Source organism: Mobula birostris, chromosome 21 (genome assembly GCF_030028105.1).
Source record: "Mobula birostris isolate sMobBir1 chromosome 21, sMobBir1.hap1, whole genome shotgun sequence".
Lineage (NCBI taxonomy): Eukaryota > Metazoa > Chordata > Chondrichthyes > Myliobatiformes > Myliobatidae > Mobula > Mobula birostris.
The window spans coordinates 36,222,072-36,235,643 of record NC_092390.1 but is presented as its reverse complement, the minus strand read 5'-3'; the positions used below and the strand labels follow the sequence as shown (position 1 = coordinate 36,235,643).

General features: G+C 44.9%; 1 protein-coding gene across 1 annotated transcript in view; it reads right to left on the bottom strand.

Moving 5' to 3' along the window:
* Window positions 1–13,572, bottom strand: part of hectd2 (HECT domain containing 2) — a 131,425-nt gene that overhangs the window by 79,907 nt on the left and 37,946 nt on the right. The window contains exon 4 of the mRNA XM_072239745.1: window positions 5,764–5,866. Within this exon, the coding sequence (XP_072095846.1) occupies window positions 5,764–5,866 (103 nt within the window). The remainder of the gene's footprint in view (window positions 1–5,763; window positions 5,867–13,572) is intronic.

Below are 13,572 nucleotides of genomic sequence, written 5' to 3'. Positions count from 1 at the left end.
AAACCAGGTATGAGCATCTGACAACTGGCAGAAAAAAGATATTAGAAATAAAAGTTCAAAGTGTTTTGTGTCCTGGAAAAAGAGCAAGCCAAAGATGGAGTCTTGGCTTCAATTTAATAAAGTTGGGAAGAGAAAAGATGTATTTAGAAATTAGAAATAAAACCTGGACAGGGTCACAGCCAGGATTTCAATGTATCAAAACAATTAAAGATCAATTTTCAAATGTATTTAAAATATTAAGTTGATCCCCAAATAAGTAAGCCCTGTGTATTCCAGAGAAACCTGGATGAATCAATCATCAAGGCATAAAAATTATATGCAGAGTTGTAGAGTCCTGCAGACAGAAGCAGGCCTCTTGGACCTTCACATTCACACTGAACATCACATACTTGTCTCTACTGATCTCATTTACACTTAACCTATGGCCTGGTGTGCCTTAGTGATTCAAATGATGATCATCTAGATGCTTGTTAATAGCTGTGAGAGTACGTGTCTCTGCTATCCCTACAGATAGTGTGTTACACATCCCAACAGTCATCCAGGTGAAAAAGTTCCTCCGCAGATCTCCTCTAAGCATCTTATCTTTTAAATTAAACCTGGGTCCTCTACTTTGAGACACTTCAGCTATGAGGAAAAGTTTGCAACAACTTACTCTATTTACCCTCACAATTACAAGGCCCCTCAAAATTGTGTACACCTCTATCAAATCCAGTTTATTGTCGTGTGGTGAAGTACAGTACATCGAAAAGCCTGCTGCTCACAGGCACATAGGTACAGGCAATACATTGGATATAAACTATTCATAAAAGTTATATCACAGAGAAAAAAAGGGGATCTTGCTCCTCACCCTTCCCTCCAACCACAACTCTCCAGCTCCTCCTCTACAAGGAAGACAAATCCAGCCAAATCTCTCTCCCCATAACTGAAACATTCCCTCCTAGGCAACATCTCCCTCATCCTCTCCAATGAACCACAGCTTTCCTCATTGGAATGATCAGAGGTAGGTGAAGTACTCCAATTGTGGCCCAGCCTGTGTTTTACATTGTACCATGGCCATTCTCTGACCTGACTAAATGTGGCCAATACCCCATATGCATTCTTCATCATCTCATCAACCTGTACTGTTGTCTTCAGGGACCCTGGGACTTGCACACTGAGACCCCTCTGTTCTTCAATACTGCCTGGGTCCCCACCGTTCATTTTGCATCATCTCACACTTATCAAGATTAAATTCATTGTCCATTGCTCCACCTATCACCAGCTGATTGATAAATTAAGTTTCATGGTATCTGCAAACTTACTAATTGCACCTTCTACACATATCCAAATATTTAACATATCCAAGGATCCAGAACTGGCTTGCCCACAGAAGGCAAAGAATGGTTGTTGGCAGGACATATTCTGCATGGAGGTCGGTGACCAGTGGTTTGCCTCAGGGATCTGTTCTGGGACCCTTACTCTTCGTGATCTTTATAACTGACCTGGATGAGGAAGTGGAGGGATGAGTTAGTAAATCTGCTGATGACACAAAGGTTGGGGGTGTTGTGGATAGTGTGGAGGGCTGTCAGAGGTTACAGCGGGACATTGATAGGATGCAAAACTGGGCTGAGAAGTGGCAGATGTAGTTCAACCCAGATAAGTGTGAGATGTCAGATATGATGGCAGAAGATAGTAAGTATTAATGGTAAGACCCTTGGTAGTGTGGAGGATCAGAGGGATCTTGGGGTCCAAGTCCACAGGACACTCAAAGTTGCTGCGCAGGTTGACTCTTTGGTTAAGAAGGCATACGGTGCATTGGCCTTCATCAATTGTGGGATTGAGTTTAGGAGTCGAGAGGTAATGTTGTAGCTATATAGGACCCGGGTCAGACCCCACTTGGAGTACTGTGCTCAGTTCTGGTCACCTCACTACAGGAAGGATGTGGAAACCACAGAAAGGGTGCAGAGGAGATTTACAAGGATGTTGCCTGGATTGGGGAGCATGCCTTATGAGAACAGGTCGAGTGAACTCGGCCTTTTCTCCTTGGGGCGACAGAGGATGAGAGGTGACCTGATAGAGGTGTATAAGATGATGAGAGGGATTGATGGTGTGGATAATCAGAGGCATTTTCCTCGGGCTGAAATGGCTAGCATGAGAGAGCACAGCTTTAAGGTGCTTGGAAGTAGGTACAGAAGAGATGTCAGGAGTAAGTTTTTTACGCAGAGTGGTGAGTGCATGTAATAGGCCGCTGGCGACGGTGGTGGAGGTGGATACGATAGGGTCTTTTAAGAGACTCCTGGACAGGTATATGGAGCTTAGAAAAATAGAAGGCTATGTGTAACCCTAGATAATTTCTAAGGTAAGGACATGTTCAGCATAGCTTTGGGCGGCTGAAGAGCCTGTATTATGCTGTAGGTTTTCTATGTTTCTATGTTTCTATATGTCACCATCAGTAAAAGTTTAGCACCAATTACTGTGGTACACTACTGGTCGCTTCCAATCATAAAAACAATGTTCCATCTTTACCCTATATCTTCTATAACCATCACAATTTCTAGATCCAGTTTGCGAACTTTTGAACTCCATGGATTCTAACCTTTTGACCAATCTCCCATGTGGGACCCTCTCAAAGCTTTTTACCAAAGTCCACGTAGATTGCATCAACTGCACTGATTTCATCAAGATGTTTCGTTAATATTTTGAAACATTCAATCAATTGACTAAACGGGATATCCCAAAAACTGGACACGTTGATGATCTTAGATGAATACATGCTTTTCTAACTATACAATAATCCTGTTCCTAGAACTTCCCTACTATTGACATTGGGAGGAGAATTAGGGGGAGGAATATGGTGCCTACAAGCATGTTGCTATGATTGATAAATAGATAGGTAGATAGATAGATAGATAGGTAGATGTTTTATTGATCCCAAAGGAAATTACAGTGTCACAGTAGCACTACGAGTGCACAGATATACAAATATATAAATATTAGAAGAGAAGTAAGAAAGAATAAAATATAATTTACCTCAAACAGTCTAACAGGAGAGGGTCATCACTTCCCCAGCTATAGGTTGACTGATTATAGAGTGTAGTGGCCAAGGGTAAGAATGACTTCATATAGCACTCTTTGGAACAGTGGAGTTGTCTTTGTCTTTGTCTATTACTAAAGGTGCTCCTCTGTTCAGCCAAGGTGGCATGCAGAGGGTGAGAAGCATTGTCTAGAATTGCCAGGATTTTCCGGAGGGTTCTTTGTTCTACCACAGCCTCCAGTGTGTCCAGTTTGACTCCTATAACAGAGCCAGCCTTTCTAATCAGTTCATTGAGTCTGTTGGCATCAATTGTGTTGATGCCATTGCCCAGCACACCACTGCATAGAAGATTGTACTGGCGACAATAGATTGGTAGACCATGTGAAGGGGAGGCCTGCATACTCCAAAGGACCTCGGTGTCTTCAGGAAGTAGAGGTGACTCTGGCCCTTCTTGTACACAGCCTCTGTGTTGCTGCTCCACCTTGCAAGATTAACGTTATGGTGAAACCTTATCTTTGGAGTCTGCAGACACATTGCAGAGGGCGACGTAAGAGCTTTTGACTTATGTGGTTAACGGTAGTTAACATAAAATAATATCTTGAGAATATGGCAGGTCTGAAAGCACTTACACATAGAATAAAGAGCAGGACAAAATAATGTTCTGATTTTTAGGGTAGGGAGATAGATTTTTCATTCTTGAACTGCCACTCAGTAGTTGTGTCCTGAGCCAAAATAATATGCACCTTAAACCAAGGAGAAAATGCTGGAGATTCTCAGCTAGAACATCTGTTTTAGTATTCAAGTCAATAGCATTTCAAAAAGCTGTACAGATGTTACACCTTCTTTACAGATGTTGAGATTACCAATTTCACTTCAGGTCTCCAGCATCTGCTGCATGGTTATTGTATAGCTTGCTAATCATTCAAACAAGTTTTTCATATATAAGTAAGCAAAAAAATACACTCCTCAAGAAAATACACAATTATAAAGTATTGTAATTTCACAAGATATTCTGAGCTCTAGAGTAATCAGAACAATCTATAGTCTACCCTGACAAGGACAGTCTGAGCTCTACTCTGAGACCTTTTTATAAATAAAAAAAAATCATAACTCATTCTAATAAGAGTTCTCTCAGTTTTCACTGGATTAACCACTCCATAATCAGTCCTAATGAAGATATTGAGTACTATAATTTACACTGATTAGAACTTCCAGTGCTCTGCGATAATGAAAACATCTTATGTTCTATGTTGATCAGGACAATCTATAATCTACCTTGATGTATGACAGCTCTGTGGTGATTACAACATGTTGCTTTCTGTCCTTCCCTGATCAATGTCTCCAATCTAATATCACTTATGGTTAGTTGTATTGGAAATGAAGAACATGGCGCCAGTGAACAATGTGACCAAGGGCGATGTCCTTCAGTCAGTTCACAAAACTACTTTTACCTCGTCTTTCAATTATCATTTTGCAACTAATGATTTACATTTTGATCTTCTGTTTCTATTTAGCTGAATTTTCACTTTTCCTACAGAAATCAAAGTACATTTTATTATCAAATATAATATATATCACCATATACAACAGGGGTCCTCAACCTTTTTTGCACCGCGGACTGGTTTAATATTGACAATATTCTTGTGGACCGGCCGACCGGGGCGGGGGGAGGGTGCTCAAGTAGGGTTAAACTCACCTCAACATGTCTTTTACAGTTCGGGTTGCCAACATTCTCACTCCCAAATAAGGGACAAAAATAGCAGTCAAATCCCGGGACACTTTACCCTAGGAAAGACTACCATGACCATGAAGCTTTGCGCGGGCACCAGTGTGCTCATGCGCGACTTGCGTATGTGATGTGCGCATGCGCGTAGGTGCCGATTTTTTCCCCCACAGATCGGTTTTGCCTTCATCTTACCGACTACACTGTACATACATTATTTCTACTTTATGTAGGGTGTGTATTTATCATTTCATTCTTGCTTTTACTATATGTTAGTGTTATTTTAGGTTTTATGTGTTATTTGGCATGATTTGGTAGGTTATTTTTTGGGTTTGGGAATGCTCAAAAATTTTTCCCATATAAATTAATGGTAATTGCTTCTTCGCTTTATGTCACTTCGGCACGAAAGGTTTCATAGGAACACTCTACCTTAGCCAGGGAAATATGGGACAAACCAATTTAGCCCAATATACGGGATGTCCCGGCAAATACGGGACAGTTGGCAACCCTATGTTCAAGTTCAACAGTGTGTGATAGGGAATGAGGAAAGGTGCAGCTGACTCATATCGTTTCCACACTGCCCGGTTGCACATGCTTTGCGGCCCGGTACCAGTCCGCGGGCCGGTGGTTGGGGACTGCTGATATACAACACTGAGATCTAAATGAATGACTTTTTCAACTTCTGGAAGTCATAAATGAAGCAGATTTAAAAGCAGACTTCAGAACAGATAAACAATATAGTTTATATTTTATCTGGAAGAGGTGGAATCCAAATTGTATCAGGAAGTTGTGAGTCATAATTGGAGACTAGTAGAAAACAAGTAATTGATACTGCTTGTGTACAGTTTATGGTAATTTGCATCTCTGTTGGATCACTCCATTTTATGGGAACATGAAATGAGCACTATGCTCTTAAGAGCAGTTACTGAAAATCATTAAAATCAATTAAAGGTCGTTAGATATGCGTGCAATGAATAGGTACAACACAAGCCCCATGTTCCTGAAACAAGATGAAAGATCTGTGTACCTTGAATGCTGCGTTAATTTCCAGAAAAGAATCAAAAGTTGTTGAATAAAAATCATGTACTATTTTCCAGTCTCCTGAAGTCTTGGCCTTTTCTATATCTTCCCTGTAATCAAAACAAAGATGTATTTGTTTATATCTATGTTAATCGAATTAATAATGTTTACTTCATTAAAATTCTGCCTTGGCGGATGCTGAATATCACTGCACTCATTAATTATAGTTTAACAGTTCAAAAATAGATATGAAGGTTATACACTCCAGTGAATAGTTGGATCCATTTACTTATGAGAGTCGTACAATACAGAAACAGGAATTTCAGTCCACCAAGCCTTTTAAACCACTGAGCAGCACATAAATGATCACCCATCAAACACACTAATCCCATTTTATTCCTGGCACATTCCCCTCACACCTTATCACTCACCTCTACTCTTGAGACAACCCAGAGTGGCCACTTGACCTAACAACCCGCACACCTTTGGGATCTGTGAGTGAGACAACATTGGGTTTGCTGACCATGAAGTTCTAAACTCAAAGCCAAGACCTTAAGACCTGTTGGATATACTGTAAATAGCTATGATTACCCTCACTAAAGGATGATTAGAATGTAACTACCCAATCCTCAAAGACTAGCTCACTTCACTGTTTATTCTCCACGTCAAGTTTAGCTGCCAATACCCACTATTTGAATGGTGGGATCCCCTTCCCTACAAGGAGGAGACACCTCCAGCTAACAAAGTAGCTTAAACACAGTTCGTTTATTTTTAGTGATACACTTTTAAATCCAGACAAAACTCTTCAAACACATTTACTCAGAGGATTTTCTATCATAAAAATATTTCCAAATTGCAGACCATTTCTAAAACACAGATGCAACTCCTCTAAGCTATAAAGACGTACCAACGATGAAGATGAACCAGTCATCCATCACAGAAATCGAAGGTAGAGGAATGAACTCTAGTTCATCCTATATTTTTCATGCTTCTTGATGTTGTTTACCCCATTCCTAATGAGCCTGAACTGCCCTCTACATTTATATCCTTTTTCAGCCACTTGAGTGACTTCACACGTATATGATATTCTTTCAGATACTTTTTAATACAAAAGGTCTAAAAGCTTCTTGGAGACACAGATCCCAGGTTACGTACAATCTATTCTGTGAAGCTGATTCCTTGAGTACATAAACCTTCCAATTTACTAATAGATCAGTTATGTTAAGAATCCAGCCTGAACACTGGGTCGAAGGGTCTCTGCTGGTAGCTCTGGATCACGACAGTCTTTAACTTCTGTTTTCTTTCACCTAGCCATGTGGGTTCTGGCTCAGCCCTTTTCTTTTTTGGACTTCCTCCAATTACCTGCTTGTCTCCTCATTTGCACCCACCTGTGTCTAATTTTCACTCATTACCCTGTCCACTTAAACCCTGTCTTGACTAGCATTCTCTGCCAGTTTGTCCCAGTTCTGACCTGTGTTGTTCTAGCCTGTCATTGCGACTTCTGCCAACTGATTTTGCCTGATTCTGTGTTTTGGATTTTGCCCGTTCTTGGACTTGATTTTTGTCTGTGCGTTCTGGAATGTCTGCCCTCGCCTGACTGCCTTTCCTGGTTAAGACCTCTGCCCGCCATTTTGGATTCATGCCTGCCTTCTGTTTTTGAAAGACTGTTGCCTTCGTGCTCCCTAATAAATCCTGGTGAAAAAAGTATTCATTGGTCTGCACTTGAGTCCCACCGAAACCCGACAGAACGAACTGGCCAAGATGGACTCAGCGGACCCCAAACAGGTGCGTGAGGCCCTCTCCTGAGAGGGCGTGTTGTTAGGGAGACATGAAACGCAGTTCGCCTCTATCAACCAGTCGATGGAAGCCTTCTCTGCCACTCTGACCAGCATAGCCTCCCAGCTACATCAGATTCAGCTGGCGCTGAGCTCCAACCAGCCTTCTCTTGCTGCGCCATCAGCCCCACAGACTCCAACCCAACCAGCCCAAGAGCCCCGTTTACCTCCACCTGAACCTTACAATGGTGAACCAGGCAGCTCCAGATCCTTCCTGTCTCAATGCTCGCTGATTTTTGAGCTGCAGCCCACTACCTTTCCCACTGATCGATCCTGTATTGCTTATGCTATCACGCTGCTGTCAGGAAGAGCAAGAGAGTCGGGTACGGCTGTGTGGGACAGCAGAGCCCCTTTTTGCCACACGTTTCAGGACTTTTGTGAGGAGATGAGAAGAGTCTTTGACCGTTCTCAGCAGGGGCGAGAGGCAGCAAGGGAGATGTTGCGAGTTCGTCAGGGTAACTGTTTTGTTTCGGGCTACGCCATTCAGTTCCCCACACTAGCCGCCACTACCAACTGGAATTCGGCGGCCCAAACTGACGTGTTCCTCTATAGGCTTAGCGAAGAGGTTAAGGATGAACCAGCCACCCACGACCTGCCTGCTGGCTTCGAAGAGCTGGTCGATTTGGCCATTAAGATTGACAGCCGCATAAAATAGCGTCAGCAGGAGCGTGATGTCTGGGGTTCACGAAGAACCACCAGGGGGCGTGGGGCGTCTGACCTCTTCCCAGCCAGCACCTAGATCTCCTTCCCCGAGTCCTCAGTCACCCCCATCCAGCCCAACGGAGCTCATGCAGATTGATCGTACCCGTCTGACTCCTTCGGAAAGAAGGAGAGTCAGTACCAACTCCTGTCTGTACTGTGGTCAGGCTGGTCACTGTGTATCTTCCTGTCCCGTAAAAGCCAACGCTCGCTCGTAAAGAGGGGACTACAGGCGAGCAGTGCTTCCTTCCCCCGGTTCCCCGTCACTCGAACCCTGCTACCTACTTTTATACTGGCTGAAGGGAGGAGACGCACCATTTCAGGTTTTATCAACTCTGGGGCTGAGGGAAACTTTATCAGTTCCAGTTTTGCGGCCAGTCTCGGGATGCCACTCTCCCGTCTGAAGCAACCCCGGAGGCCAGCGGCGTAACCGGAGTGAAACTTGCCATGGTTACCCACTCTACAGCTCCGGTGAGTCTCCTTATTTCTGGCAATCACCAGGAGAGCATTGCTTTCCATGTAATGGATTCCCCCAAAGCTGAAGTTGTGTTAGGCCACCCATGGCTAGCTCAGCACAGTCCACACATTGACTGGTCTAATAACAGAGTGTTAAACTGGAGTCCTTTCTGCCTAAATCATTGTCTGCGTGATGCTCATGCTACTGAAAGTCCAGTTCCTCTGCCTACAGAAGAGTTTCCCGATCTGTCCTCTGTACCCCCTGAATATTTGGACCTAAAGCTGGTATTCAGCAAGACTCGGGCCACCACCTTACCCCCACATCGCCCCCTATGACTGCGCTATAGATCTCCTTCCGGGAACCTCGCCACCGAGGGGCCGTCTGTATTCCCTGTCTCCACCTGAAAGGGAAGCGATGGACAAGTATATCCAGGAGGCCTTGGCTGCAGGAATTATCCACCCCTCTTCTTCCCCAGCAGGCGCAGGGTTCTTCTTTGTAGCCAAGAAGGACGGGTCCCTGCGTCCTTGTGTGGACTATAGAGGTGTCAATGAGGTCACCATTAAGAACTGCTATCCTCTTCCTCTTACATCATCTGCATTTGAATTGATCCAGGGTGCTTCTATCTTCTCCAAGCTCGATCTCCGCAACACTTACCATCTGGTCCACGTAAGAGGGGGATGAGTGAAAGACCGCGTTCAATACGCCATCTGGGCACTACGAATATTTGGTAATGCCTTTCGGACTTTCTAATGTTCCTGCTGTGTTCGAGTCCCTGGTGAATGACGTCCTCAGAGACATGCTGAACCAATTTGTATTTGTCTACTTAGATGACATTCTGATATTTTCTTGGTCCCTCTCTGAACACATCCAGCATGTCCTTCGGGTGCTGCAATGACTCCTGGAGAATCAGTTATTTGTGAAGGTGGAAAAGTGTGAATTTCACTGGAGTTCAACTTTGTTTCTGGGATATGTGATCAGCGCTGGAGGAATCCAGATGCACCCTCAGAAGATCAAGGCGGTAGAGGAGTGGCCACAACCCGCCTCTCTCGAAGAGATGTCCAACACTTTCTTGGGTTTGCCAACTTCTATCGCCGATTCATTCGAAATTTCAGCATCCTGGCTGCCCCGCTGACTGCTTTAACCTCCTCCAAGTCGAAGTTCGTCTGGAATCCAGCGGCTGAGAAAGCCTTTTCTGATCTAAAGATTCGTTTCACCACGGCACCTATCCTCCTTCAGCCCGATCCTATAAGGCAGTTTATTGTAGAGACTGACTCCTCTGATGTAGGAGTAGGGACTATACTGTCACAGCGTTCAGCAGAGGACAACAAGCCTTTATTTCCCACAAATTTTCTCCCACAGAACGCAACTATGACATGGACAATCGAAAGTTATTGGCTGTTAAACTTGCTCTTGAGGAATGGCGGCATTGGCTTGAGGGAATGACGACTCCTTTTCTAGTCTGGATGGATCACAAGAACCTGGAGTATCTCCGTTCAGCCAAACGCCTCAACTCCAGCCAGGCTCGGTGGTCCCTGTTTTTTTGCCCGTTTTAGATTCACCCTGGCCTACCATCCTGGCTCTAAGAACGGCAAGCCTGACGCGCTCTTCAGGCAGTTTCCAACAACCGACGAGGCGCCCGAGGTTACGACCATTCTCCCCAAGCAATGTCTGGTTGCCGCAGCACAGTGGGAGATTGAATCTGTGCTCCAGTCTGCCCATCAGGGTGAGTCTGTTCCTAGTGCCTGCCCTGCTAATCTATTGTATATTCCCCAGTCTGCCCACTCCCAGGTTCTCCAGTGGGTACACACCTCCAGACTGGCAAGTCACCCTGGCATCAGACGCATGATGGCTTTCATCAGTCGAAGATTTTGGTGGCCATCCCTGAGGAAGGATGTTGAGAGCTTCATTTCTGCCTGCCCAGTCTGTGCACAGAACAAGACCTCCAACCAGCCACCAACTGGTCTCCAGCAACCCCTGTCTGTTCCTAGAAGGCCCTGGTCACACATTGCACTGGACTTTGTCACCGGACTCCCTCCGTCCGACGGTAACACTACTGTTCTTACCATAGTGGATCGTTTTTCCAAATCAGTCCACTTAGTTCCCCTTCCCAAGCTGCCCTCTGCCAAGGAGACTGCCAACCTGGTGATTCAGCATGTTTTCCATATTCACGGTCTCCCCGTTGAAGTGGTATCTGATAGAGGTTTGCAATTTTCCTCCCACTTTTGGAGGGCCTTTTGCAAACTACTCCGGATCAGGGTTAACCTCTCATCTGGGTTTCATCCACAGAGTAATGGCCAGACCGAGCGGGCTGATCAGCAGATGGAGGTGATGCTCCATTGTGTGACGTCTCAGGAATCTTCCTCTTGGAGTCAGCAACATCCCTGGGTCGAGTACACCACTAATTCCTTGCCTTCTGCTTCATCAGGTTTATCACCATTCCAGCGCTGTCTTGGCTATCAACCCCCCTTATTTGCATCTCAGGAGGAGGAAGTGGGCGTTCCCTCAGCCGAAGCATTTGTCCAGAGGTGTTCACAGACCTGGAGATGAGCCTGAAAGGCGCTGCTTCAATCTACAGCCAGAATGAAGCAGCAAGCAGACCGTCACCACATCGAGGCCCCCCGTTACCGCCAGAGTCAGAAGGTGTGGTTATCTTCACGTGACTTCCCCTGAAGGTGGACTCCCGCAAGCTGGTGCCACACTACATTGGACCTTTCCCCATCACCAAGGTGATCAGCCCTTCGGCGGTACATTTAAAACTACCCCCTCCCTTTGCAGGGTCCATCCTACAAAGGATTAAACCCTTTGTCTGCAGCCCCCTCTGTCCCACCCCCAAGCTCCCTCCCCCTCCCCGTCTCATCGACGGCTCAGAGACCTTCACTGTGCACCAATTACTGGACGTTCGACGCAGAGGTGATGGACTGCAATACCTCGTTGATTGGGAGGGCTATGGCCCCGAAGAGAGGTGTTGGGTTCCCGCTCGAGATATCCTGGATACCTCTTTCATTAAGGACTTTCATAGGAGCCATCCCGTACCAGCAAGAAGGGCGTCTGGAGACGCCCGTGGGTGGGGGGGGGGGGGGCGCGGTACTGTTAAGTATCCAGCCTGAACATTGGGTCGAAGGGACTCTGCTGCTCTGGATCACGACAGTCTTTAACTTCTGTTTTCTTTCACCTGGCCATGTGGGTTCTGGCTCAGCCCCTTTCCTTTTTGGACTTCCTCCAGTCACCTGCTTGTCTCCTCATTTGCACCCACCTGTGTCTAATTTTCACTCATACCCCGTCCATTTAAACTCTGCATTGACTAGCATCCTCTGCCAGTTTGTCCCAGTTCTGACCTGTGTTGTTCTAGCCCGTAATTGCGACTTCTGCCAACCGATTTTGCCTGATTCTGTGTTTTGGATTTTGCCCGTTCTTAGACCTGATTTTTGCCTGTGCGTTCTGGATTGTCTGCCCTCGCCTGACTGCCTTTCCTGGTTAAGACCTCTGCCTGCCATTTCTGATTCATGCCTGCCTTCTGTTTTTGAAAGACTGTTGCTTTCGTGCCCCCTAATAAATCCTGGTGAAAAAAATATTCATTGGTCTGCACTTGAGTCCCATCGAAACCCGACAAGTTATTAGTGTGCTGAGTGTCTCCATTTCATTTGCAAGCTTCCTTGATCTAAACAACTTAGCCAGCATTATCTATTTTGAAAAAAGCCCAATTAAAAAATCCACTATCTTATACTGCATCTCTTGAGCAACAATAAGCTCGGTACACTGACCTACATCCTGTTTTTTTTAGACAATGCATCTGTTTGCAAAGCTGCCCTTCGGACTTCAAACTGATTATTGCTTTCCACTTACATTTAAAACAAAAGGCTGGTTCCCATTTACAACCAGAAGCTAAACAAAGAACATAGTTGGAAGTTTAACTTACAACTGTTTAATTTTTTAAAAATGACAGTGGATGTGTATAGAAAGTTGAGTTGGGCAAAAAGAAGCGGCCCCTTGGCCCAGGCAGTAAATAACCATTACACGAGAAAACCAGAGCACCCAGAGAAAGCCCACCTGGTCACGGAATATGAAAACTCCACACAGACCCACAACAATATAGGAACAGGCCTTTTGGCTCATTCTAATGTATGTGCCAACACTAATGTCAAATGAAACGAATCCCATCCTCCTGCACATAATATCCCTCCGCTATCTTCATTTTCATGTGTCTGTCTAAACGTCTCTTTAATGTCATGATAACGTTCAGTTCCCTCTCCAACCCTGGTTGTGCAATCAGGCACCTACTACTGTGTAAAATACTTGCCCTACATACCTCCCTTAAAATTTCTTTGTTTCACCTGAAAGCTATCTCCTCTGTTATGTGACTCTATTTACCCTATCCATATCGCACATAATTGTATTAGCTTTTATCATCCCCCCCCCTTAGCCTCCTACACTGCAGAGAGAATATTTCAAGTTTATCCAGCTTCTCCTTATACCCTGATCCACTAATCCAGGTGGCACCCTGGTAGACCTCCTCTGATGTAGCATGTTTCCTACACCCCATCTCCACTGCCTGACCTCCCAACTGAAATCAATGACAAAATATTAGTCCACAGAATTTCTAACTTTTGAGCGATATTAATGGCAGCCCTTTACAGATGACTGAAATCCTTAAATGCCCTACAAAAATGTACAATTTCACATAACTATGGTTTTCGGATCTTACCCTGTTGAGTGCTTAGAACCTGCACATCAGCTCAAATGGTTTTCACCAATGTTATTACAAAAACATTGGCGAATGGCCAAGTGGTTAAGGCGTCGGTCTAGTGATCTGAAGTTCGAGCCTTGG